Source organism: Peromyscus maniculatus, chromosome 15 (genome assembly GCF_049852395.1).
Source record: "Peromyscus maniculatus bairdii isolate BWxNUB_F1_BW_parent chromosome 15, HU_Pman_BW_mat_3.1, whole genome shotgun sequence".
In the NCBI taxonomy this organism is placed as follows: Eukaryota; Metazoa; Chordata; class Mammalia; order Rodentia; family Cricetidae; genus Peromyscus; species Peromyscus maniculatus.
The window spans coordinates 71,407,403-71,434,221 of NC_134866.1; the positions used below are offsets into that span (position 1 = coordinate 71,407,403).

Genomic DNA, 26,819 nt, shown 5'->3' on the forward strand with positions numbered 1-26,819 from the left:
AGAATTTTTTCCTCAGTTCTTTGTTTCTGTGAAACCTATTATTTTTCAGGAAGAAAACCCTTAAAATACACACTTCACTTTAAAAACAATGCCATAAACAAAATTGTACTATGTACAGTGTCCCAATTTGCACACATGTCTAACAGACATCATTTTTTGTTCTGAGGACATACAAGGCCACACATACAACTTAGTGGTGTTTCCCTTTATACAAAACAGGGCGCTAAGATGGACAGAAGCTAGCTGAACTCACTCAGGCCTGCATAGGGCAGGAACAGGCCTGACCCCAGATCTCTAATGCTCATATTAAGTTCTCATTCCTTTGTGACTCAGTTTCTCTTTATAAAGTTTAAGGTGATTTGTGGCTTAAGTTTATTCAGATATATTAAGAATGACTTAATTTATTCATGTAATTGTCAAATCTAGTAAATTAAAGCTAGAGGATAGTTAATTGCGGTTACTGCAAATGTACTGATTAAATTAACTTTTAGCTATACTTATTTTTTTATTACACGTGGAGCTACAAGCTTCTACATTTTTAAGAAATCTAGACACTCTTACTCTTTGCCAGTATGGACCTGGGGACCATTACTACAAAAATGAAAATACTTTAAATTTCCTTTCTATTTTGTTTAGTTGCATCAAAGAACTACACTAAATACTCACCAAAGGAGTTAGGAAAGAAACACAAAACCTAACCCTGTCCCCAAGTCTATTAAGCCAAACTTTTCTGCATGAACTTTATGCAATAACTTCCATTTTCTGAGCTTTCATTATAATTCTTTCATTTTTCCCTTTTATTGAAAATAGATTCATTTCTCACACAGTATACCCTGATTATAATTTCCCCATCCTCCACTCCCTCCCGGTTCCTCTCCGCCTCCCTGCCCCTCCTGAATCACTCTCTTTTTGTTTGCCATTGGAAAAGAACAGGCTACTAAGAGATATCAACAAAACATAACAAAATAAAATATAACAAGATAAAACAAAGACCATCACATCAAAGTTCAACAAAGCAACAAAAGGAAAAGATTTCAAGGGAAGACTCAAGAATCAGAGACCCACTCATTTACACACTCAGAAGTCCCGGAGACCTAGGGTAAAACCAACATTACTGGTCAAAACAAACAAACAAACAAACAAATAAATAAATTTAAAAGTAATGACAAAATGACTCCTAATGATATTCTGCTATATGCAGAGATCAGTGTCTTGCTCAGCCATCTTCAGAGAAGCTTCCTCCTGCAGCAGATGGGAACAAATATGGAGACCCACAGCCAGACATTACACAGAGTTCTTGGAACACACAGCTCTAAATGGGATGCCTCCATCAAATGCCTCCCCTCAGAGCTCAGCAAACCCCATGGAAGAAGAGGGAGAAAGTGTGTATGAGCCAGAGGGGATGGAGGACATCAGGAGAAAAAGGTCCTCCAAATCAACGGAGCAAAGCTCATATGAACTCACAAAGACTGAGCAGCAAGCTCAGTACCCTCACAGGTCTGCACCAGGTCCTCTGTGTACACAGTATAGTTTTCAGTTTAGCTTTTTCATAGTTCTTTCTTTAGAATTTTTTTTTTTTGAGACAGAGGCTCACTGAACATCCTTGGCTGACCTGAAATTCACACAGAGATCCACCTGCCTCTGCCTCCTGACAGCTGGGATTAAAGGTGTGTGCCACCACACCTTGCTCTCTAGAATTCTAGTTGGCCATTTATTCTTTATTTACCATGGCTACAGAATGCTAAAAGCTGCATCTTTGCCTGAATGGATAACCACTTATCTAATCTTTCATCTAATTACTCATTTCTATGAGAAGAAAGGGCATGACACAATGTCCTGCAAAGATCGAAGTCTCCAGAATGAACGTGGAGAGGTCATTCAGCTCTGGGCTGAAGGTTGTCAAGTCCAATGAGAAGTTGTAGCATCCTGCGAGAGCCTGTGTGCTGTGTCATAGCATGTCAGAGGTAGAGACAAAATAGAAGGGACAGATGTGATATATCACCACCGATTCCCAAGGTTAAAAGCCCACCCTTGAGAAATGACATCATTCCATTTACGAGAGCTCCATCCCAGGACCCAGACTCCTACCAACCCTGGGGCATTGTGAATCAAGCTTCCAATGCATGAATTTGGGGGAACAAACACACTCATTACAACAATATTTCTATGAAATGGATGTTCTGAAAATTTCCATTTTCTCCATCTGGGGAAAAATAAATAAATGTTAAGCCAATCCTGAATGATGTCATAGAAAACTCAGCTTCCAGTTTCAACTTAGCCATTAAGGCTCAGGGTTCCTGTGAAAGATGCTTGCCACATGTAGAAACTGAGGAAGCCAACTAGATTTTAAGAACCCCTTTAGCTGTAAAAGTTAGTGCCCTTTATTTCCCCGCCTGCCCCTAATTCATTTAGACAGCATCAGGACCTTCCCCCATTACCTGCTGTCCCAGAGCTCACCGCACTCATCTTCGCTTTCAGTGTTTAAAGAGACGGACCTGGAATGTTCTAAATCTGCGCTGTGTGAAGAGCCTCTCCAGGATCTCCCACCCGCCTGTTTCTGATGACAAATGCCAGATGTGAAAGAAGAAGATTAACTACGCAGACAGCTTGCTTGTAAATTACAGTAAATTATAGCGATGGCGGAAGAGGGGTCTGGAGGGAGACGCAGTTTCATTCTGAACTTGGCTAAAGCATCTGTTCCTATCCCCAAAGGGAAGGGGCTGAGAGCAATTCAGCCTCATTCAGATGCACACGCTCACCGCCTTTCCTGCTCTTGGGGTGTGTGTGTGTGGCAGGGGGTGTAATGCTGACTTCTTCCCTCCTCTTTCCTGTCTGTTGGGGGAGCCGCTTTAAATTGGTCGAAGCTATCAGGTGGGAGAGTTTTAGAAACACAAACGCTCTGGGCAGTTGAGGGAGCCTTGAGGTCAATGGGAGATGGCTGCAGAGTTATCTAATCAGAAAACTGATTGACAGGGATGTAGCCTGAATGTTTCTTAGTCCTGCCCGGCCCCACAGTCTTGCAGATGCTTATAAAATAATGACTCAGAGGCAGGGTTTCTCTGTGTAGCTTTGGAGCCTGTCCTGGATCTCACTCTGTAGCCTAGGCTGGCCTTGAACTCACAGAGATCCACCTGGCTCTGCCTCCCGAGTGCTGGGATTAAAGGCGTGTGCCACCGCTTCTGGCCCAACTTATTCTTTCTCCCCAGCCTCTGCCCCTCTGTCCTCTTCTTCCCTTTCCTCTCCCCTAATGTGCCTTGAGCCACTGACTCTCCTTTGAAGAGCAATGAAATGCTCAGTGCTCAGGCTTATGTGAGCGTATGCAGAACAATAAGCATTGCTCCACTATGCAGCTAACAGGTCCATCATAGAAAACCACGGAGGCTGCTTCCATACCCCTCTCCTGCTGTGCTCACCTTCATCTCTCCCATCCCGGGAGCCAACCACAGGGCTTAGCTTGTTACCAGCTCGGCCGAGACAGACTGTAGTGGGAACTATTGTGAAGAGAATCCTGCTCTTACTGTGTGTATTTTCTGCTCTTAAGAGTTAAGGTTTTTGGCCAGGCGGTGGTGGTGCATGCCTTTAATCCCAGCACTTGGGAGGCAGAGCCGGGTGGATCTCTGTGAGTTCAAGGCCAGCCTGGGCTACCAAGTGAGTTCCAGGAAAGGTGCAAAGAAACCCTGTCTCGAAAAAACAAAAACAAAACAAAACAAAACCAAAAAAACAAAAAAAAAAAGAGTTAAAGTTTTGAAGAAGAGGAGGAGGAGGAAGGTGAAAAGGGTTTTTTTAGATGACCCTAGCTGCCCACTGCCGCACTTCGTTTCCGCGCCCCTGACCCCCATTTCTGCCCTCTTTCTGAGTTCCTCAGCTGCCCACCTCTCCTCCTCCTCCTCAGCGCTGCAGGACTCCTCAGCGACATTCACTGCTCCGGATAGTTTGTTCTCGAGTTTCAAGTGCCTCCGTGTTCTCTGCTTAGCCCTGAGTGATTCTACTTGACTCTCTGCACCCTTTCTGTTTGAACGATCTGCTGAGAGGCCTGACCATCATCGACATTAAGATGCAGCTCGGGGCCCTCAGAAGGGCTTTCCCGGCCTTTTTAGGAAGCGTGACTGTACGCAAGGCAGAGGGCACGGTCCTTGGTCTCCTCTTCCTCTTTGGGAGATGCTAATGGTTCAGGGGCAGCAGAGTCGTTCTCAGCACGGAGACCTTCTTTGACACCATTGAAAGGATGTCAGTGACCAGTGCCAGGGCAGGAAGAGACCTCTGTTCCTTTCTGGCCCAACAGACATGCATTGATAGAGATGCCCTTGAGATGGTGTCCCCAGATTCCCATCTCCACAGGAAAGTCACTGGAGGCACTGCCCAGATGCCCACAGATAGAATCCATCCCGTGCAGTGCCCATCAAGTATAAACCCAGTACTGCACGAAGTCAGTTTGCTATCTTGTCACTGATGAGAGCCAACAAAAGCAAATCGAACTGATGGTATAATGTGATTATGATGGTGCAAACTATCAACTATGTCCAAGGGATATGATGGTATGTCATAGCATGCTTCCCCACTCCACCCCCCCCCCCACCCACCCCGAAATAATGCTTTAAAATATTTTTCATATTCATTTACCTTTTGTAATATCACTAACTTACATCTTTGGCAAATAGGATTTTGATAGTATCTGTGAAGCAGACAGATAGGGTTTAATGCGAAGAAAAGTCCAAGCTTTGGTGGCAAATAGAACGGAAGAAAATCCCTCTTGTAAATTTTTTTTCACATAATTGTTTTGAAACAGATATTTCCCCTTTATGCTTTGAAATCCAAGTTCCTTCACGTGCCTACAAAGGCCTCTGTGCTGTAGTCGGTATTGTAGGCATTGTGTCAACGGTCAAAATTTCCATTATTTCTGCTGCCCACTTTACCTTCCTGAAATGTGCATTACACTAGTTCTCAGAACACAGAAGTAAACATCTGTGCCCCGTGTCTTTTCTTGAGCTGCTTATACCTGCCTGAACCTTTCCCATGATCCGTCTCCTCCTGGGTCCTTCTCTGATCTTGTTCCATCTCCATCCAGTCCCTCTGCAAACTGAAGAATGATTCTCCATGGATCATCTCACGGCACCCAGAATTTAGTCCCATCAAGAATTCAGCACCAGGATAGTATGTCCCCCCCCCCAACTGTACATCTCAGTCAGTAACAAGAGCTGCATCTTCTTCACCTTGCTCTAATTGGCGGCAGAATTCGGTAAACCCACTAAGTACTTACTGGATTAGCAGGGATAGAGGAGCATAATTCGATCCTTTCAGTTATGAAGAGGAATTCAAGAACTGCCAGTGTTAGTTCCATTACTCGGCCTCCAAGGTATTTCTAAAATACGGCAGCAATGCAGGGTATATGCAAAGGAAAACTACTGGGACAGTATTTTGAGGTACGATTTTTGCATCACAAAAAGCTCATTCAACAGAACTGCAGCTGACTCTGTCATCTTCAAGACACTATGTTGCTCGAATTTCTAATTGGTCTGATAGTAAAAAAAACCTGGTACCAGATATTGGGGTAAATGCTGACTTACCAGAGAGACAAAGGAACAAGCCACTGCCACGTCTCACCTCTCCAATTCCAGGAATCCTCTGACTGAAACCCTCTGAGTCCTCACCCAAAAGACTCCAGCCGAAAAAAAAAGGAGAGAGACGCTTCTGATGAAAAGCCTTTAGTTCTTGTCTCCTCAGGCCTTATATACCTTTCTCTGCCCAGCCATCACTTCCTGGGATTAATGGCGTGGGTGCTTCCCAGTACTGGGATTAAAGGTGTGTGCCACCATTGCCTGGCTCTATTTCTCTCTTAGACTGAGTTAATCTTATGTAGTCCAGGGTGACTTTGAACTCACAGAGATCCAAACGGATCTCTGCTTCCCGAGTGCTAATTAAAGGTGTGTGCCACCACTGCCTGGCCTCTATGTTTAATCTAGTGGCTTGTTCTGTTCTCTGACCTTCAGGAAAATTTTATTAGGGTACACAGTATATCACCACAGCACAGTACACAATATATCATCACACCACCACTGCTTGGCTGGGGCTGAAGAGATGGCTCGGTAGTTATGAGTTCTTTGCTCTCTTCCAGAGGACATGAGTTCTGTTCCCAGCATTCATATCTGGCAGCTCACAACCACCTGTAGCTCCAATGTTCTCTTCTGGTGTCTGTGGGCACTGCATTTACATGGCACACACTTACACAAACACACACACACAAATAAAGAGAAATATTTTAAAAGACTTAATTAAAAAAATGATATTGGCTGGTCAGTTGTGGCACTTGGGAGGCAGAAGCAGGCAGATCTCTGAGTTTAAGGCCAGCCTGGTCTGGATACACAGAGACACTACAAACAAACAAACAAACAAACAAACACTACTTGCCTCATGAAATCCAAAATGAGGGAGGATATTCTTAGATCAGACAAATGGTTTAAGAATCAATTGCTTCTCTTGCTTCTTTGTTTTGTTTTGTTTTGTTTTTTCGAGACAGGGTTTCTCTGTGTAGCTTTGCTCCTTTCCTGGAACTCACTTGGTAGCCCAGGCTGGCCTTGAACTCACAGAGATCCGCCTGGCTCTGCCTCCCTAGTGCTGGGATTAAAGGAGTGTGCCAACACAGGCCGCTTCTCTTGCTTTTGATAAAAAAAAAAAAAAAAATCATGCCCACGAACAGAAATTACTTTGAAGAAGAACAAATGTAAAGGTGTGTTGTTATAAGAACAGGCCATGTCCTACATATAAAACATCTACATATAAAAAGATCAGGAAGAAGAGAATCTCTTCTGCAAAATGAAGACTTGAAAACAAGGTCTTCATACTCAAGAAGCACTTACAATTCCTTCCTCGCAACCTGCCCTGCACCCCCACTGCATGCACACAGGTGTCCATGGAAACCTCACTCTGTGTTCTTCACACTGAGTTCCATACCATTCCACACTAGAGGTAACACTTCTCTGGATTCAGTCACCCCTCTGCTACCTTTGTGACTTTTAGTACATGGTTAGTCTTAGATGAAAGATGACCTTATTGCCCATGTCAATAACAAATTGGAAGGTATCTAAGTTGCGTTTAGTCACGTAACAGTCTTGCCTGCACCTATGACAGAAGGAGGGCATGGGAGGCAAGTGCTTCAGATCGGGAATCCTATGCAATGGGAATCCAGTGCCTCCAGTTAGCACAGGGTAATTGAGTGGAAGGAAGAAGATGGTGAGAAGAGAAAACGGACATCAGGAAGCCTCTGCAGAAAGGGCTGGGCTTTATGGTGAAAAGCCAAGTGGGCTTTGGGCACTGGAGCCTGAACAAGCCAGCAATGTGTTTTGTGCCCATCAACTACAAATGTTTATTATGTGCTTATTGGATGCTGTGGGCCATATAAGACCTGCCCCCCCCATTTGCATAGAAAATCAGGGTAAAAACATCACAGGCAGGCAATGATGTGATTTGAACAAATGGAATAATAAGATTTAGTAATACGAATGTAAACAAGTGTTTACTCTCAGAGGTGTTTTGTAAAGAAGTTCACACATATGCCACCCTCTCTGGTGCACCTTTATATTCCTCTTTGTTTTTTGGTGTCTTTTCTCTGGGACCCAGATGAACATGGACAGCAAGGTATCCAGAACTGTGAGCCATCCCACGGGTACAAACCACGACACAACTTACACACTCACTGACTTCTGCTCTCTCTTCTCCCTGACGTTTCTCTACTACCTAAAAAGCACACTGATTTCCTTCAGGGCGCTAGATGATATTTAAGGCATTCATCCAAGTAATAATATTTCATGAGAGTTTTCCCTACAGTTAGAGTTCAGAACAAAGATGTTTCATTTTATATAACTGATATGATAGGCATATGGACTGTTTTTAATTGCCAGGAGACCCTGCTTTTCAAAACAATTTGTGTATAAAACAAAAGATTCCCCCCGCCCCCCCAATACAGAGCCTTTCTTTATGCAGATTACAAGACATCAAATCTCAGAAGGCAGGATTTGTTCTTCATTATTGAAGATAAACAACCTAAAAGAGTAAGCCAGTTTCCTAAAAGCTAAGTTCTGGAAATAACTAAGATCATTTTGTGTCTTCAATTTTATACAACCCAGAAAGTGAAATCATGACTATAACTTTTCAGTTATCACCATAAAAATTCAAGGCATAGGAATTTATTGTCGTCTCCTAATACACTGGTCTAATTCAATGGAGGAAATAGAAGGCAATGTGCATAGTGTAATTTACATTTCTGCCCATTGCCTTTTCTTTTTCCTTAAAGAAAACTTTTGAAATGTGTCTTCAGTCAAAATAGAGAATGCTGGAAGATTTGTGAGTTGTAATGAGGATTCCAGTGATTTCCAAGGATGATTGGATCCCAGTGGTGTAAGGAGGCAGACCAGTGCTGAGAATGTGCCCCCGAGAGCAGCCTCACTCCCAGAGGCCTGTCTTTAATCACCGTTATTGATTCTGGAGAGCCATGTGGTCAGCAGAACATTCAGAGCATCACTCTGGGGAGACATTCAAATGGCATGGTCTTGCTGATGAAAAGACGTGAGTTTGCAGATCAGTCAAGTACATACTGAGGAGCACAACCGCTCCATTGTGTGGTACATTCATTTTCTAGGACTGTGGTAATAAATTACCATGAACTGGGTGGCTTAAAATAATAGAAATTCACTTTCGTAATTCTCGAGGCTAGAAGTCTGAAAACAAGCTGTCAGCAGGACTGTGTTTCTGCTCAAGGCTGTAGGAAAGAATCCTTTCTCATCTCTTCCTAGTTTCCCATGATTCCCAGGAGTCCACATAGGTGCATTACTCCGACTTTCGCCTCCATATTTACATGGCCTTTGTTAACCTTTTTCTTTGTCTTCTACTTTGCTTTCTGTGGCTGTGAGGGAAACACCGAACAAAAGCAGCGCCAGAGAAGAGGGTTCATTTGGCTCACAGGTTACAGCCTACCATCAAGGGAGGCCAGGGCGAGAACTCAAGGCAGGAACCTGGAGGCAGGAACTGAAGCAGAGCTCATAGAGGCACACCGCTTCCAGGCTTGCTTCCTCTGGTTCGCTCAGCTACATTCTTATACAACACAGGGCCCCTGGCCCGGAAATAGCCCTGCTCACGGCGAACTGGGCCCTCCCACAGCAATTTGCAACCATGACAATGTCCCATAGACACGCGCACAGGACAATCTGCCGGACACAGTTCCTCAACTGAGACTCCCTCTTCCCAGATATGTCTGTGTGGGACGTTGACAAAAGTTAACCAGCACAGCACATCTGTGTTGGTCTCCGCATGTTTTCTTCTTTTCTGTCATGGACTAACTGGATTTCAGACCCATCCTAATCCAGCATGTTCTCCCCTCAATTTGACTGTACCCTCAAAGACCCTATTTCCAATCAGGTCACACTCACAGGTATTGGGATTTGGGGTTCAACACACCTCTTTGTTTTGCTATTTTGTTTTGTTTTGTTTTGAAGTAGGGTCTCATGTATATAGGCTGGCTTTCAACTCACTGTGTAGTACAAAAGACCTTAAAATTGTGATCCTGTTGCTTCTGGCATTATATGCATGGTGGTACATGGTTTCTGTGGTGCTGGGCACGGAACATGGGACTCTGCGTGTGCTGGGCAATCATTTAATTGAGCTGCACCCCCAGCCTCTCAGTGTACCTTTTTGAGGGAGAACACTTTAACATGGAACATACAGCAGGATAACATGTATTTAACATTGTCTTTCAAAGTTTTGCATTCCCAGTAAAATAACTGACAGCTCCTTCGAGTTCTTTGGGATTTGCAAACTACTTGGTGTTTTCAAGTCTGGATTTTAGGCATTCTGCTCCAATAGGTGTGTGATGATATCCTATTGTTCTTTTAATTTTCCATTCTCAAATGGCAATGACGTTTACCCCATTTTCACGTGCTAACTTCCTTTCATGTGACATTTCTGTAAGGTGTCTGTCTATAACTTTCCTCCATTTTTAGATTGGATTGTTTGCCTTCTTGTTGCTATGATTTGGCTAAATGCACCCAAAGGCCCATGTCTAAAACTCTGAATTGCCAACGTTGGCACTGTTCTCAAATGCCTTTGTGGGGGTGGGGGTGGGGACCTTGATGGGAGTCTTCCTGTCAGACGTATGGAAGTATGCCCTGGAAGAAGAGTTTGGCATTCTGGCTCGTCTTCATTCACCCTTTGCTTTCCAGCAGCCATGAGACATCACCACACAACTCTCCAGCATCACATGCAGCCCTGCCGTGGGCCCAAAGCAATGGAGTCAATTGATCACAAACTGGCACTCCCCAAACTCTGAGCCAAAGTAAACGTTCCCCCTTTTAAGTTGAGTATCTCAGATATATATACAGAAGCCTGATCAATGCGTGCTTCTACTTTTTAGGATTTCTTTGTGTTTGGGGTTGGGGTTGGGGCACAAGTCTTTTTTAAGACAGGGTTTCTCTGTTTCCCCGACTGTCCTGGAATGCACTCTGTAGACCAGGCTGGCTTCTAACTCACAGAGATCCACCTGCCTCTGCCTCCCGAGTGTTGCGATTAAAGGGGTGTGCCGCCACTGCCTGGCTTGCATGAGTCTTTTTTTTTTTTTTTTAACAGATGTGCATCTTGCACATTTTCCTCCTAGTCTGTTATTTATCTTTTCATTCTCTCAACTTGCTTTGTTGTGTTTCTAATCTTTCAGATTTAGGATTTTCTTTTCCTTTGTGACTTCCTTCCTGTTTGACCATGTGATTGTTTAGGCTAGTATTAATTTCCATGTTTGGAATTTTTATTTGTACCTTTCTTTCTTTTTTTTTTTTTTTTCGAGACAGGGTTTCTCTGTGTAGCTTTGCGCCTTTCCTGGAACTCACTTGGTAGCCAAGGCTGGCCTCGAACTCACAGAGATCCGCCTGGCTCTGCCTCCCGAGTGCTGGGATTAAAGGCGTGCGCCGGCGGCCGCCGCCGCCGCCGCCGCCGCCGCCGCCGCCGCCGCCGCCGCCACCACCGCCCGGCTTATTTGTACCTTTCTACTATTCATTTCTAGTATGTTTAAGACATATACTATAGCTGTTTCTAGTCATCAAGCTATTTCTCATTAGGCATTTGATCACAGCAGCAGGAAAAGTCACTAAAATAATGCTCACATTTAGCACTGCTATGACTTTTTAGCGAGCTGGCTCATTTTTCATCCCCTAAGGCCTTTCTTTCCAATAGTAACTCTATCTGAAGTCTACTTATTCCACATTAGTTAACACACTTACTTCAGACTTTACCCCATCAATGTTTGTATCACGTAATTTTCCCACCTTTTCATGGATGTTTTAAGCATACCTATCTATTTTACTTTGTTTGAAGTAAATTTCTCATAAGACAGCATACATTTGACTTATGATTTTTATCCATTCTGCCAAACAACTCCTAATTGGTATGTTTAGATCACTCGCATTTAGAGAAATCACTGGTATTTTAGGGTGTACGTCTATTTTATTCGTCTTCTGTTTGTGCCCTGAATCTCTCTTCCTCTCTCCTCTTTCTCTTACACACACTCATGTATGTATCTCTTCATGGGTTCTTCGGTTCTTTAGAATTCCATTTTGATTCATCTGGCACTTACCACCTCACCTCTTCTATCATTTTCTTAGTGGCTGCCCTCACTGTTACAATGGTGCATGATTATCTTATCACAGTTATTAGTATTTGTTTTGCTGCTTTCAGTGAGATGTAGAAATCTTACTTTTATTTAAGGGCTTATCACCCTCATCACTTTTTAAATATAATTAAAATTCAAAGTACAATTATCATTTTATTCTTTCTGGACACATTGAACATCATATTAGATAATTTTTTAAAATATTTTTTGTTGCCTTTAATTTGTTTTAATACAAAACATAGATCTCAAGTTTACTCTGCCAGAGAGGCAAATGAAGCCCTTCCGATATCTATCACCTCCTGTCAGGATCCACACAGTGACCCAATGAATGAACAAACCTGGGTCCCTAGTCATGCTTCTGGGTAGCAAAGTAGCTTTGGAGGAAGCCACATGCGTGTACAGGCAGCTAGACTTAACGATGGCTGAACACCACCACACCAAAGCTATGGATGCCAACTTCCATTGACCCTTAAACGCCTTCTCCATTTCTCACCATCATGCTTAAGTGCAGTTCCTCAAGATTTACTAAAAGTCAGGTATCCGCAGAAAACTTAACATTGTTGGTAAAATGTAAATTGACCCTGTTACATTCTAAAATCAATATCACTGTCACTAAAAAAGTTGACTATGTAAATAGTGCCTGTTTAAAGGTACCTCATAATTAGCCTGCCTTTGGCTTCGTCTATCTTCATGCTGAACTATGTTTGATTTTTAGCATGGTCAGCAATGTTTCTAGTCACTGTCAACTAATTCCCTGGAGATAGTTCCAGTCTGTTTCTGTTTCTGTCTTCCTCTCCCCAACCTCTCTCTCCCTCTTAGGTTCCTTTTCTTTCTATCATAACAGAAAAATTTGAAGGAGTGTGACTCGAGCTTACTCAGCATCCTGCCTTCCTGCTTCAAGCTTTCCTAGTGTCAAGGAGAAAACATGCCACTCATTTCCAGTGTTAGCCTCACAGCTCAAGTTCTGAACAGTGGCCCCTCAACTCTTAGGAGCCTCTCCTTCTTTCCAGTATTTCAGGCTTTGCTCACAATGGCCATTTCTTTCGTCATTTGTATATAAATCTATCTTGTCAACTCTTTCAAAAACTTTATCTTCTACAAGAGTCTGATTTTTTATTTCTTTTGTTCTTCAAGATCTTACCCACCCCCACTCTTTGTACAGCTTCTTCTAGTAATCCCCAAGCACTTTGATTTCTAACAGCATCACTTTCATGATATTCTGCAGTATGTCCTCATTTCATTTTCCAGGCCATTTTGCTTCATTTGATGCAATTTATGGATTCATAAAACTTCTCCTCCTGTTATATTCATGAAACAGCTCTATTACTCCTGTTGTCCTTGACTGGGGATCTATTGGCTCTGTTCAGATGCTTTAGTCTTCCTTTGCATCCTTCAAAACTACACTTTCCCACAACTTCCAATCATGGTACCCATTAATTAAGCATCACTCCTTCCATCAATATCCAGCTTATAATTTCCTGCTTAGACACCCCCATTTCTATGTCACATCTTCACTCATCTAGCTTAGCTCAGTGGCCTTCTTTCCTTTGTGTTAAACTAAGCCCAATAGACTCATGACTCAAGGTCATCAACACCCTGCTTCCTCCATTATGCCTTTTCCAAGCATGGAAAGATACTTAAAGCCTTTGTCTAAAGCAACATTAGGCTTATGGTCTTGACAAAATGGTACATCTTGTTAGTATTTAGTTAGCTCAAACATAGAGTTCTTATTTCACCAACTATTCATCTGAAACGTGAATGTCAGTTTTTATTGCCTCACTGTCTTACCACGTGCTAGGTACACAGAAATTGTTCAACTAATTTGCTCAATTGCTTAATGTTAAACATTGCTTAAAGAAGTAATAATGTGTGTATCGTGTCACAAGGGAGACTTTTAAAGATCTTAATCAAGTACCTTCAAAGAAACAAACAAAAAATAGACTTTCAAATGGATTTCTTGGGAGGTTATAGGAGGCATTGTAACATTGTTTAAGAAGGAGTTTCGGCTTTTAAAGCAGATGGCCTGGGTTAAAATCCTTGTTCTCCCACCTAGTGAAAGTTTGGGAAGGTTAACTAACATCCTTGTATGTTAATATCTCTCCACAAAGCTAGGAGCAATAACAGGAACTGCTTCATGGAGCTATTATGAAACCAAGAGAGTTATGTCACATACTGAAAACAATTCTGGTATGTAGGAATTGCTCTATAAATATCAGTTATTAATAAAAGTTTGTTATACATACAGTGGTAGTGCCTCAGAGCTAAAAGAACCTCCAGCTAAAAGAACTGAAGAGCCACGGAACCAAAGTAATAACTGGCTCACAATTCAGAGCAAATTTAGAAGCCAAGAAAAAACACAGTTCTCTTGACCTATTTTCTATGGGATTTTTCTCCTTAAGGATTTCTATATCTGAACACAAACTAAGGGACATTCAAGGATGTTCAGTTTAACTCTCCCATAAGGGACCACACTGCATGATCATTTATCACAAACTGTTTCCTTGCCAGCAACTCTATTTCATAGATCTTGGTCACAGAAATGGGTGGACAGGGATTCCAACAGAACTTGTATCAAAGCCCCAAGTAAAACTAAGAAACACATGAGCAATAGAACTAGATGCCAAGGTCGGGTCCTCTGAGTTCAGATGAAGCCACTTAATGTGCATCTTCTGAAAAATAAAACTGTTCAGGGAAAACGTGGTCTGGAAGAGTCATTATAAAGCTGTGGTCCAGGCTATCCTGCCCATACATGAATGCTTTGCAGATAGTGAGAATGCTTTGCCTGGGAAGAACCTGAAATTACGATTTTGATGAACTCAGAACAACCTCTTTAACAGCCAGGAAAGTCACTGGAGCCAAGTACCCATACCAGGCATGATTTCTGATGGGTTGAGCTTTCTTGTCATTGTCTGGAACAATATGCAGCCTGGTTGTGCAATCAGGTTCACCAGTATTTTAAAATTCAATTATTCAATCTAGCAGATATAGACTTTCAGGAGGAATTGCAGCAACTAGGTACAAATAAACCTCTAAGAAAGAATTCTCTTATCAGATGAAAAAAGATGCTGTTATCTGCCTCAACTTAACAATATTGCAAATTAAATCATCATCAGTGGGAATGGTGGGAGAAAGGGCCATACTATGTGCCCACAAAGGGTTCTGATCACCCACTACCCCAATTGCCAACAAGACTCAGAGAATCCACATTCTCACTGTAGGATTATTTTAAAACACCTTGCTTTAGAACACAGACTCTGAGCTTTATTGCTTAGAATTTTATTTCTCAAAGCATGAAGTTTCCATTACATTAAATCAGAAAGTTAAATTACCTTCTTTACATTGAAGATGAACCAGACACCCTCCAACAACCTTACAGTGATACACTGTTCCTCATTTTGTTTTTAGTATTTTACATATATCTCTAAATTTACTGGTGATAGTGACTTTTTATAGTTTTGGTTGTGAGCTTAGCTTTTAATGGCTGAGCCATCTCTCTAGCCCAACAATATCTTTTTATACCTACCTGTGTGTGATGTCCGATTTGTAGACTCTAAACTCCTAAGAAGAGACTCCCTGTCTCATTATCTTTTTATTCCTCCAAAGTCTTCTACTGTCTCAGATGTTTCTGCTTGGTAAATGTGTTATTTAGTTTCAACTGTACATCCACTAAGCATTTCCCACTTGAAAAGTGTGACTAATGGATTCTTAGGGTGGAATGTCTTTTCTTTCTGGGATATCTTATTTTTGAAACATAATCTTTAAAAAATACCATAGCAGGTGAGCATTGCGATTTTGGAGTGCTAAGGAAGTATCTAGCAAACATTGCTGAATATTATTGTTGTGGAAATTTGCAGAGGTTTCAGCTGAAGGGGACCCAAGCATCTCCTTGTGACAGAGGCAAAGAGAAAGCCCAGAGGTGTATCAAGAAGCTAATCCGGAAAGACTATTGTGCTGCCTATAAAAACCACACAGCACCCAGGTCCTACTTCTGAAAGAAAGTATGCCAAGTTATCTCTTTAATGGTTTTTCTGAGAAATTAGCAGGTTTAATGTTTATGAAACATTTAGTACATGCCCATTAGGCCCATAGACAAGACTGGTTGAATGATTTACAATGTTTAGTCTAAAATAAAAATGCAGAGTCCTTTATGCCAAGATTAAGATTTCAAGACAGCAACAGCAGAGCAGTTGGTGAACTGAGGCTTTCTAAGCAAAGAACCTGTGTGTCTGTCTGCATTGGTCCCACACCTACGCAGCCAGACCTGCCCTTCCTGGAAGAGCTTCTGTACAGTGGGAGGCACAAAGCCTGTGACTCAGACAGAAGCAAAATCCAAGGGCATACAAGGAGCTGCAGGAAGCCCGAAGGGCTCCTAATTTTGTGAAAGATAAGTTTAACTTAAAAAAAAAAATCCTCCAAGTGAGCTCCAGGAAAGGCGCAAAGCTACACAGAGAAACCCTGTCTCGAAAAACCAAAAAAAAAAAAAAAAAAAAAAAAAAAAATCCTTTTATGTCTATGTTTTGCCCGCATGCATGCATGTGCACCCATGCACGCCCGGTTGGTGCTTATGTAGTCCAGAAGAGGGCCCCAGATCTCCTGGAACTGGAGTTCCACTGAGCACCATCTGGGTGCTGGGAACCAAGCTAAGTCTTCAAGAGCCCTTAGTACCTTTAGCTGAGCCCGTTCTCCAGCCCCACTAAACTCCATTTGGGGAGAGCCGTTGGAGCAGAAAGCTATTCCGGATTAAAGGAGTAGCACTGTGGGCGGGCAGGAGTCCTCCGCTAAGCTTCAGAACGGGGTTAACTTTCAACGAGGTTGGATCACGCTAACAGAGGAACGGCGACGGAAACTGAGACTGGAAAGGCAGGCAACGGCCCATCGTAAAGACTGAACACTACAAGGGCCGACGGTGTGCCAGCCGCCCCCATGCCATTTTAAACTATGTGTGTGTCAAGAGTCGTTTTACAGATTTAGGTGCAATGACGTGGGCAGCAACACTGCATGTCATACATGCTTTGAGGATGCCCAGCAGGTCTGCTTCCCGGATGGCACAGTCCTCTGAGCCCCTAGTCTGGCTGTTGAATTCTCTTCCAACGCCTGGCGTTGTCCCTGCGGCCTCGGTCCCCTGCTCCTCGTCCCGCCCCCGCCATGCCACGTGCGGGAGAGTGGGCGGCAGGAGTACTTCCGGGTGACGGAGGTCGGGCCCGGCAAGATGGCGGCCCCCTTGGAGCTGAGCTGCTGGGGAGGCGGCTGGGGGCTCCCTTCGGTCCACAGCGAGTCCCTGGTGGTGTTGGTGAGGGCGCCTCGCGGGCCGGGGCGCGGGAGGACCGGGCTGGCTGGCTGCGGGCTCCGCTGGGGACGGGCGGGCCCCCTGCAGGCGTCAGCTCGCGCCGGCCTGGCTGCGCGGACCCGGCGGTGGGAGGAAGCTCGCCCGCCCGCTCGCCCGCCCGCCCGCCCGCTCGCCGGGCATCCTCAAGCCCTCCTGCAGCCCCGGGTGTCCCCCGACTGCAGACCCGGGAGGGACGCGGGCAGCCTTCGGCCTCTGCGGTTGCAGCAGCTGTCAGAGCCGCGCTGCAGACCTGCATGACTGCTCCGTCTAAAATGTCTTTTTTTTTTTCTTTGCAAACTCTGTTTCAGGCTTATGCCAAGTTCTCTGGCGCGCCCTTGAAAGTCAGTGTTATAGATAACACCTGGAGAGGTCCCAGAGGTACAGTATGCGCTTCCACACGCCCCCTCCTGCTCTTTTAACACTGGCACCCCTCCTTGCATTGAAAGCCCTTGGGTATATAGCCCCCGAGTACCTCGGGTGTTTTAGCTTCTTAGAATGATCTTGGCTGTGGGTTGGTTGTGATTTGATCACTCTGAGCAATAACTCAAAGTGCAAGCCAAATCGGTGGAAAACAGGAGAAGTGAAAATGCTCTCCAGAACTGCTCCTTGTGAAACTACAAGCACGCACTCTCCCATGTGCAACTGGTATACTTTTTAAGGTATTGTAATCTTCAGAATAAATCAGGATGTTTGCTTGTGTGTAAACGGTTTTTGATTATAGGTGATGTGCCAATTTTGACAACTGAAGACAGCATTGTTTCTCAGCCTGCAAAAATACTAAACTTTTTAAGAAAACAGGTGGGTGGCTCCTTTTGAAGAACTAGATAGTTTTCTGCATGTTACTCTCTTTATTATTATTTTAGACTGGGTTATGCTCTACTGTACCCTGACTGCCACTATGCAGCACAGACTGCCATCAAATGCTAGGATTATAGGTGTAACCCATCACACCTGGCATCCTGTATGGCGTTTTGTTTGTTTTTGGGTTTTGATTTTTGGAGACAAGGGTTTCTCTGTCTATCTTTGGCTGTCCTGGAATTGACTCTGTAGACCAGGCTGACCTTGAACTCACAAAGATCAGCCCACCTCTACCTCCCGAGTGCTGGGATTAAAGGTGTGCTCAGCCACCACCCAGCAGGTTTTTGGTTTTGGTTTGTTTGTTTGGTTTTGATTTTGGTTTTTTGAAGACAGGATTTCTCTGTGAAGCCTTGGCTATCCTGGAACTCTCCCTGTAGATCAGGCTGGCCTTGAATTTACAAAGGTCTGCCTGCTGCTGCCTTCTGAGTGATGGGATTAAAGGTGTTCAAAGCCACTGGGCTGGCTTTTATTTTTAATTCATTATAAGGTGGTTTTATTTTTTTTCAATTCTTTGGCCAACTGGGATTGCCTGGATTTTGACAACAGTGATAGAAAGACATGCTTCCATAAAGCATGCATTTTATTGTGATTTGGAAGTCATAGTGAAGTACATAACTGTATATTTTTATGAATTTATTGAAATAATATAAGAAGATTCAGTTTAAGTTATTCAAGATTACTCTTGTTGATAACATTATCACTTTATTCCCGTTGTTACTATACATTTCATGCTAAGTTTGACACCTGAGTTCCTACCAAATCACAACTTATTTGCTCATTTATTCTTTTGTTTTGTTTTATTTTTGTACTGGAAATTGAATCTGGGATCTTGTGACTGGTAGGCAAGCACTCTACCATGAATTGTATTTTACTTTTTAAGAAGCACTTATCTGATAGTTATAGACTTTATGAAATCGTGCATCTAAAATGTGTGAAAGTGTAAATATTTATGTAGTAAACCTGTGATGTCTAAACATAAAGATTCATATAAGCACGAAAGTTATAATTGGTTTGTCAGTACTCTAAGGAAAAAACCCTGTATCATTAAAATGTAAGCATATTCTAAATTGAAGAGTTTCCTTTTGTATGCAGAAAAACATTAGGAAGAACTATATGTTTTTTCCTTTCTTATTAAAAGTAATTGCTTCTTGTGGACTTTGTACCACATGCCATCCATACTCGGAACAAAGGCCATTAATGAGTGTCCAAGCAATAGAAGTCAGCCGGCAAACTGTAGGCAGCATTTGTTCACTTTGTGTATGGTGTGGTGCTGAGAACCCTCTTTGCATTAAGGATCAGTATTCAGTGGGTTAGTATTTACCCCCCTCTTAATGTCAGGATTGACATTTGTGAGGGAGAATCGGAGTTCTAATTTGCTTAGCTTCCTTGTCCTTGGGATGTTCTCTGACCTCTGAGACGTTTTGTTTTGGTTTTGAATAGAAATATAATGCTGACTGTGAACTCTCAGCAAAACAAGGGGCAGATACCCTGGCTTACATTGCCCTCCTAGAAGAGAAGCTTCTCCCTGCCGTGGTGAGTGTTTCTGGATATTGCAGCATTTTGTCGTGACTTAGTGAGAATGTTGTGGTCTGTTTAGAAAGAACAGAAGAGTGGGAGGGTCTTAGAGGAAATTTTAGCCTTGATCTTTTATATATGACAAAGCTGGATTCTCTTACACTTTTAACTTCCCACTGAAGTGATAGTCTGGTTGATTTGTTTGCTTGCTTGGCTAGGGAACCATTCTACCAGTGAGTTCCACTCCAGCATAATGTTGTTTTTTAAATAAATACCACTGATGGAAGATGAAACTTTGCTCCATGGATAGAATTGGTTATATTGAAGTTCATTCATTCGGTGAATATTTACTGAGCACTTAGTATGTGCTAGGCTCTATTCTAGATGTTGAGATATGGCGGTCAACAAAATTCATAGGTTTAAAATCATCTCATTTTACCTTGAGTCATTTTATCTGGAAATTTAAATGAAGTTACTTTCTTCAAAGACCTTTATGAAAAAACTGTCACATTGGTTGAGTGATGTTTGTTTTAGCAGAAGAACATCCCTGTAACTGTTTACCCTTCCTTTGGCAGCTTCACACTTTCTGGGTTGAGAACGACAATTACTTTGCTGTGACAAAGCCATGGTTTGCCTCCCGTATCCCGTTCCCTCTAAGTTTGATCCTGCCTGGAAGGATGTCTAGAGGGGCCCTGAACAGGATTCTCTTGACAAGGGGAAACCCACCCCTCTACCACCTCCAGGAGGTGGAAGCCCAGGTACGGGATTCTCCCAGCAAGCCCCGTTGGGAAGGGAGAGGAGAGGGGACCGGTGGCCTTCCCTAGAGATGCTACCTCCAAAGTGCCCTTCATCCTTTTTAGATATACAGAGATGCCAAGGAGTGCCTGAATCTCCTGTCAAACAGATTGGGAACATCTCAGTTTTTCTTTGGCGACACGTGAGTAAATTCCCTTAAAAGTCATTTTGCTGTAATTCACCATTTTGCTGTTTCCACCAGTATATTTGAAAAATGCTTGATTTGTGGCTTTCTTTGCCATGTTACTATAAAAACATCCTGAAAATGCTGCCATGGTGGGAAACACTATTGAGAGTGACCTGAATCTGTATCCCTGGGCCACGGCCACTCCTATTTGGCTGTAGAATAAGCTATCTCTTATCCCTTAAAAAAAGAAAGGAAAAGAAAAGTAGGGGCCAGTGGTTCTGCTGCAGAAGCTGAGGGCCCTTCTGAGTGAGGCCCTGCCTCAATGGCCACTGGGCTTCCTCCTCCGACAGGCCATCTAGTGCATGTCCCTGATCATGAAGCCACTGGCCACTGCCATGTGTGAGGCACACATGCTACCACGCCCTTCTTGAGGAGCACCCTGAAGGAAGCCACCCAACTGTCCCTCAGTCCCAGGACTGGTGGTTGGTATTGGATTTGTGTGGACTGTTGATACTTATTTACTGTATAAATACAACTCATCATTTTTATTATGTAAGAAAAGAGTCATTTTGATATGTTGTGCGGGTATATTCAGTGAGATGTGAGTTAAAGCCAGTTAGTTCTCCCATCCCCCAAAAGATCAGTTTTTCACTTCAGAAGGGGATCTGGGGGTACAGCCGAGTGGCAAAGCTCTCAAACAGCGTGCATTGAGGCCCCGGGTTCGGTTCTTAGCCCCGGACTTTCTCGGCTTTTATAGGAAATTTTTCTGTTGACCTTAATCTTATATTAGCTTAACATGCTGCATATGTGGCTGTGAACATATCAAAAATTCCTCCCACCCTGCTTCCAGTCCATAACGTTTGCAGTTTACAACCTCAATTTCCTCTGACTAAAATAAATGGCGAGAATATTTTTAAAACTACTTAGAAGGTAAAACTCTGGCCACCTCACTTTTGGAAACCAAAAAATGGTGGTAGATCATTCAAAACGTGACGCTGCCTATTCGACTCGGCAGATAGTGTGAAGAGAACTTCTAAAATACAGTCTGAGTCAGGCTTCCCTTTGATGCTCCTGACAGAATCCGTTGTTTCCAGGCCTTGCACCTTGGACGCCTACGTGTTTGGCTTTCTTGCACCACTTTATAAAGTGCGGTTTCCCAAAGTTCACTTGCAGGAGCATCTGAAACAGCTTTCCAACCTGTGCCGCCTCTGTGACGACATCCTCCACTGCTACTTTAGGCGGGGTCCTGGGGGTAAGTCGGTTCTCCTCTAGCTAATGTCTATTCAGATGGACTATGTTAATAGTCTCCTGGCAGTGCGGAAGTAAGCAATCCACGTTTGTGGATTGTCTTAGATTCTGGTTCCTAGCTTCAAGACCTGGTGGTTTCCCCATTCTGTCTGCCGCCATGTTCTTATTTCCATGGAGAAAGAGACCTCTGACCTTCACCATCCTCTGGACTTGACATGTTCGTGACTCTTCTTGGAAAGTACTGCCCCCCCCCCCCCAAGTGAGTCGTTTTCCTCTAAAAGATTAGAGCCCATGTGTAGAGTCCCTGCTAAAAAGTAGTGTTTATCTTCATGCAAACAGGCAGTCACTCTAAATGATTCTTACCTGCTGCTTCCAGCATTTTCCTTCATGAACAGAAAACAGTAGCAGATTGACTTTGGTGAGGTACACTCCCATGATTCTCCTTGAAAACTGATTACACCAAACTGGAGATAGAGTAAGTAGAGGGCTCTTGGCACTTAGGATGGCATTCTCTGTGACCGGGGCCTGTGCTTAAGGGACTGGGCACACTCTGTTTGTATCTGTGGAGGTGGCTGAAGTTGTCCTCCTAAGAAACAGGAGTTAGGAGATAGCTGGCTTAGGTGGCAGGCTGGTTTTATTTTTGTGGTGGATTATCTGCTTTACCTAGAGGGAAGTCTAGGAAACGGGAAGTTAGGGAACTAAGTAACACCCGACCTTGTGACTCTGGACCAGTGACTAGCCAACCTGACGGCAGCTCTTCCATACTTCCCAAATTAAAATGTCCCGGGATCGATCCCAGAAGGCTCTGCTTTAAAAATCCCTTTAAATGTCTTGGGTGCCTGATGAGTAGCTGGTAGGGAATTGCTACTTTAGCAAGATGCCTCTAGCGTGATAACCAGTGGCCTGTGTGTGTAGTGATTAGGGAAGCGGGCAGCTTCGTCTCGAGACCACCTTGCCGTTACTAACCCTGTAGCTGACTGCATGTCGTGTGGCTCACTGTCTTCCAAGATCACGTCAGTGTTTTCCTTCCTGCTTTCCTAGAGCACTGCTGTCCCTCCTGACTTTACCCCTGAACCCAAACTATTTTCCTCTTTTGCTTTTGCGGGCGCAGGGTGGGGCATGGAGCAATTGGGAGGGTGGATAAAGGGGAAAAAAAAATTTTTTTTTCAATCTTAAATAGCTTAAAGTCTTTCAAAGTTTCCTTGCTTCCCCTGATTTCTCTCCTGGCTTCTCAGGCATCTCTCCAGCTGGACAAGAAATGATAGACGCCAACCTGCAGAAACTCACCCAACTTGTAAATAAGGAGTCCAACCTAATTGAAAAGGTCAGGTCGAGTTACCTCAGTCCTTCTTTTCCTTTCTGTGGGAACACTGTTCTCTGGGCTGTGTGTTCACTTTAACCTCTTAGTTTTAAAGAGTTTACTTTTCAAAAGGCTGTTTATATGTACTTTGAGTGGAGATCTATTTAACACTTAACACGGTGTTTTGAAGCCAGTGGCGGCCCGATCGTACCAAGGGAAATCTGAATCATTGTATTGGGTCCGCCTTTTACTGTGTAGTTTGCATTTGTCAAGTTGGGTGAAATAAAAATTCCCTCTAAAGACAGCAGATCTGAAGCAAGCCTTGCTTGCTGCCCTTGCTCTGTCCTGAGTCCCTTCCTGCAGGGTCTCGGCACTCCTGCCCTCCTCTTTATCAGGAACGTATTTGTCTCCTTCCCTCACGTGCCTTCTCTGTCCTGAATGTAGTCTATGGTGTTTTCACCAACTCGGTTAGCTTGTCACTGTGGAGATTCTCAGTGTGTGAGAGACTTTGAGGAACTGGGTAGAGCAGAGAGCCAACCGTGGAAGATTTGAGGAGGATTCTGTTTGGAAGCATGGGAAAGAGCCATGCGGATTCTCCCCAAGTGCGCGATAGATTCGCTCGCTTTCACATCCACCAAGGTAAAGAGCTTCACAGGGGTTAGTTACACAAGCCTCCCAGAAGCTCCACGAGCAGATACGGTAACTGTCCCCAGGTCACAGATGTGGAGGTGTGAGCAGTTTCACCACCTGCCTGAAGTCTTGGCTGAAGACGGTCCAGGGAGGAGACTTGAACTGTAGACACAGGGACATGAGCCTCCACATGAGTGTTGTAGCAGTTCATTGTTCTCCCAAATGAGACCGTGTGTCACCAGGAGGATGTGCAGGCCATCACGGCTGTTCTCTGGATGGCCTTGTGTTTCCAGTGTCTCGTTACTGTCCAAGTTTTTGTAGTGTGAGGGAGAGCCCCCTGGACTCTATTCTTTGTTTGGTCCAATACGCATCCTATGAAGATGTGTGCAAAGTGCTAAGTGTGGTTAAAGGAGCTCACTCATCTAATGGGAAGGCTGTTTCACATAGTTTCCATTTTCTTTCTTCCTTCCTTCCTTCCTTCCTTCCTTTCTTCCTTCCTTCCTTCCTTCCTTCCTTCCTTCCTTCCTTCCTTCCTTCCTTCCTTCCTTCCTTTCTTTCTCTCTCTCTCTCTCTCTCTCTCTTTCTTTCTTTCTCTTTCTCTTTCCTTCTCTCCTTTCTTTCTCTTTCTCTCTCTCTTTCCTTCTCTCCTTTCTTTCTCTCTTCCTTTCTTTATCTCCTTTCTCTCTCTCTTTCTTTCTCTCTCTCTCTCTCTCTCTCTTTCTTTCTCTTTCTCTTTCTTTCTCTCTCTTTCTTTCTCTCTCCCTCTCTCTCTTTCTCTCTCTCTCTCTCTCTTTCTTTTTTATAGGGTTTCTGTATGTAACAGTCCTGTTACACAGTTCTATCTGTCCTGAAACTCACTTTGTAGCCCAGGCTGGCCTCTTAACTCACAGAGATCCACCTGCCTTTTCCTCCTGAGTGCTGGGATTAAAGGTGTTCACCACCACCACCCAGCCAGTTTCCATTTTCTATATGTGTGGAACCCATGACAGATATGGCATGGGAACTGTGAAATACCCACACAGGCAGAAGGTAAAATTAGGAGCTCAATCACTACTTTATACACATCCACCTTGGGTCTTCCTCAGCTTGTGAAAGTCTTATAAGACCAGCAGGTGTTCATATCTGCTCCTCTGTAGGAAGTGTGTGATGGTTGGTAAAACACAATGGGGCAGCGGCTCTTCTTAGCCACCGCTGTTCACAATTATAGTAAAATCTAGAGCTTAAGAGAGAGAATAACGCTTGAAAAACAGTTCTTGCTGTAAATGTAAATTCTGCTTGCTATAGTTGTTCTCTGGTCATGGTTTTTTCCTTTTGAAAAATAAAAATTAGCCTTTTATTTTCTGTCTTCTGCAAACGTTACACACACACACACACACACACACACACACACACACACTTCGCTAAAATGTTTCTTTCTTGCTTTGAAAGCATTCTGAGAAAACAAGGGGAGTTTTAAATACTCTGCATTTATGCAGAGCTCTGAGAAGAGCCTGTCTATCGAATGAGTAATAGGATATTATTTTCTCTTGTTTTTTGTGGTTTGATGGCAGCTGTTTTCAAGTTTGTTTGTTTGTTTTTGTTTTCCGAGACAGGGTTTCTCTGTGTAGTTTTGGTGCCTGTCCTGGATCTCGCTCTGTAGACCAGACTGGCCTCGAACTCACAGAGATCCGCCTGGCTCTGCCTCCCGAGTGCTGGGATTAAAGGTGTGTGCCGCCACCGCCCGGCTGCTTTCAGGTTTTTTAAAAAGTAAAGTTGATAGAGAACTCAACATCAGTACCCTCACCTTGCACTTTCTGTCGTGCTCCGGGGTGAAGGTGGGGTTTGGAGACTAATGCTGCTGTCCCAGGGGACTAGTCTGTGTCTCTGGACTTCTTGGGTTTATATTATATTTCTTAATATACTTCCTAGTAATTGTTTCTCCAAGACTGGCTTAGAAGTGATCAGTGTTTGAAAGACCTCTAGATTAGACCTAAAGAACTTGTCCTTGCCACAGTTCCCCCAGATCCTTTGGTCCACATACTCTCAACTAGGGTCGGGGGCTGGGGTGTTGCATGGCATTCTGGCCACTTTCAGTTTGGAAAAGGGGAGTAGTTAAAAAACAACTGTGTTAGAAGAAGAAGACATGGTTCATGATACTGGCTTTAGGACCTGGAAAGGGGACTTCTCTCTCCTGAGCCTCGTAAAGGATGGGACTGTGCCCGTTCTTCAATGTGGCGGGATTAGCAGGGCACATTAGAAGTATCATGGTCACCCTTGCTTGTAGAAGGTGTCTTAAGTGAGTCACTGGTCAGGTTCAGCAGCGTATTCTTTTTTGTGGAACTTACTATAATTTTGTGATGGACAAGGATGAGCCACATTGCTTTTCACGGATACTGAGTCAGCTGGTATTTGAGATGACAGTCATCATTTGTGAACAATTGTCAGAGAAATGTTTCTCCATCGGTCCTGCAAACATCCAGTTCTGTTCTCTTCCGACCTGTAGTCTAGATGGGGAGGCCACGTCCACCGAAGAGGAGCTTCTGCCCTAGTCAGTTGTGTCTTTGTGCTTTCTACAGATGGATGACAACCTCCGCCAGAGCCCTCAACTTCTTCCCCGGAAGCTGCCCACCCTCAGGCTGACTCCAGCAGAGGAGGAGAGTAGTTCCCTACAGCGGCTGTCACCCTGACAGCTGTGGCCATCGCTTATACCGAGTGCACGGAGACCCAAAGAACAAACGCTGTAATAGGTGTAAGGAAGACTTTCCGTAAAAGAAGGAACTGTATGTGACTTCCTTTTTAATTAGAGAATCTTTGATTTCCTCTTGGCAGCGCATTTTAAATAAAGGGGAACGCTAAGCGAACTGGGTGGGTGGGTGGGTGGGGCAGATACATGGTACTGTATATAAAAATCCTGCCTTAATCATGGCAGATCTTTGCCTTTGGTTCAGGTGTCGCTGGCTAAAAGCTGCAATTCTGTTCTGAATGTGCATTTTTAAGTTATTTAAGTTAATTTTATTAACTTATTTTTCTTAGCCCTGTCTCAATACCTAATATGTGGCTTTTTTGGCTGAGATCCTATTCTTCTTTTTTGAAGTCTAATGCCTATTTCAGGAACTAGGAAAAATAGAAATTATTTCAATAGAAAAGCCTGAATTTAACTTTAAAAAGCAGTGAGGAATGTGCTTTTTAATTATTCTCTTGTAAGTCTGAGTCTTTGGTGGCTTAGTGCCACATCTGCAGATGTTCAGGGTGGTTATATAACACGCACCTGATAGCACATGGCGGTGTGAATAAGTACTGCTGATATGTTTGCTCTAAGCTAGCAAAGGCCAATGTGGCATCGTTAGACCTGTGTATTTAGACACTGTTTGTTGCCCACTTGCTCATTCTTGTATCG

The 26,819-nt window shown here is 43.6% G+C and overlaps 1 protein-coding gene across 6 annotated transcripts; it reads left to right on the top strand.

The window, feature by feature from the left end:
- Positions 1-16,817: 16,817 nt before the first annotated feature.
- On the top strand, positions 16,818-26,286 carry Mtx3 (metaxin 3). Of its 6 annotated transcripts, none has more exons than XR_006064014.2 (10): positions 16,818-16,934; positions 17,279-17,348; positions 17,692-17,768; positions 19,269-19,361; positions 19,919-20,101; positions 20,204-20,280; positions 21,360-21,517; positions 21,619-21,988; positions 22,749-22,837; positions 25,999-26,049. XR_006064014.2 is itself a non-coding variant. In XM_006981780.4 (9 exons), the coding sequence occupies exons 1-9, from the start codon at positions 16,854-16,856 to the stop codon at positions 26,107-26,109; spliced, it is 939 nt and encodes a 312-aa protein (XP_006981842.1). In that variant the 5' UTR covers positions 16,818-16,853; the 3' UTR covers positions 26,110-26,286. The 6 variants fall into 6 exon arrangements, 2 of the variants coding, with proteins under 2 accessions (XP_006981842.1, XP_015855821.1); XR_001578737.3 differs by having other exon boundaries at positions 21,890-21,988; XR_013044808.1 differs by having other exon boundaries at positions 21,619-22,837; positions 25,999-26,059.
- Positions 26,287-26,819: the final 533 nt, after the last annotated feature.

Coding starts and splice junctions, on each gene's coding strand:
- Mtx3 (XM_006981780.4), top strand. CDS start 16,854: ATGGCGGCCCCCTTGGAGCTGAGCTGCTGGGGAGGCGGCTGGGGGCTC. Junction 17,349..17,691: donor CACCTGGAGAGGTCCCAGAG/GTACAGTATGCG, acceptor TTTTGATTATAG/GTGATGTGCCAATTTTGACA. Junction 19,362..19,918: donor AGAAGCTTCTCCCTGCCGTG/GTGAGTGTTTCT, acceptor TTCCTTTGGCAG/CTTCACACTTTCTGGGTTGA.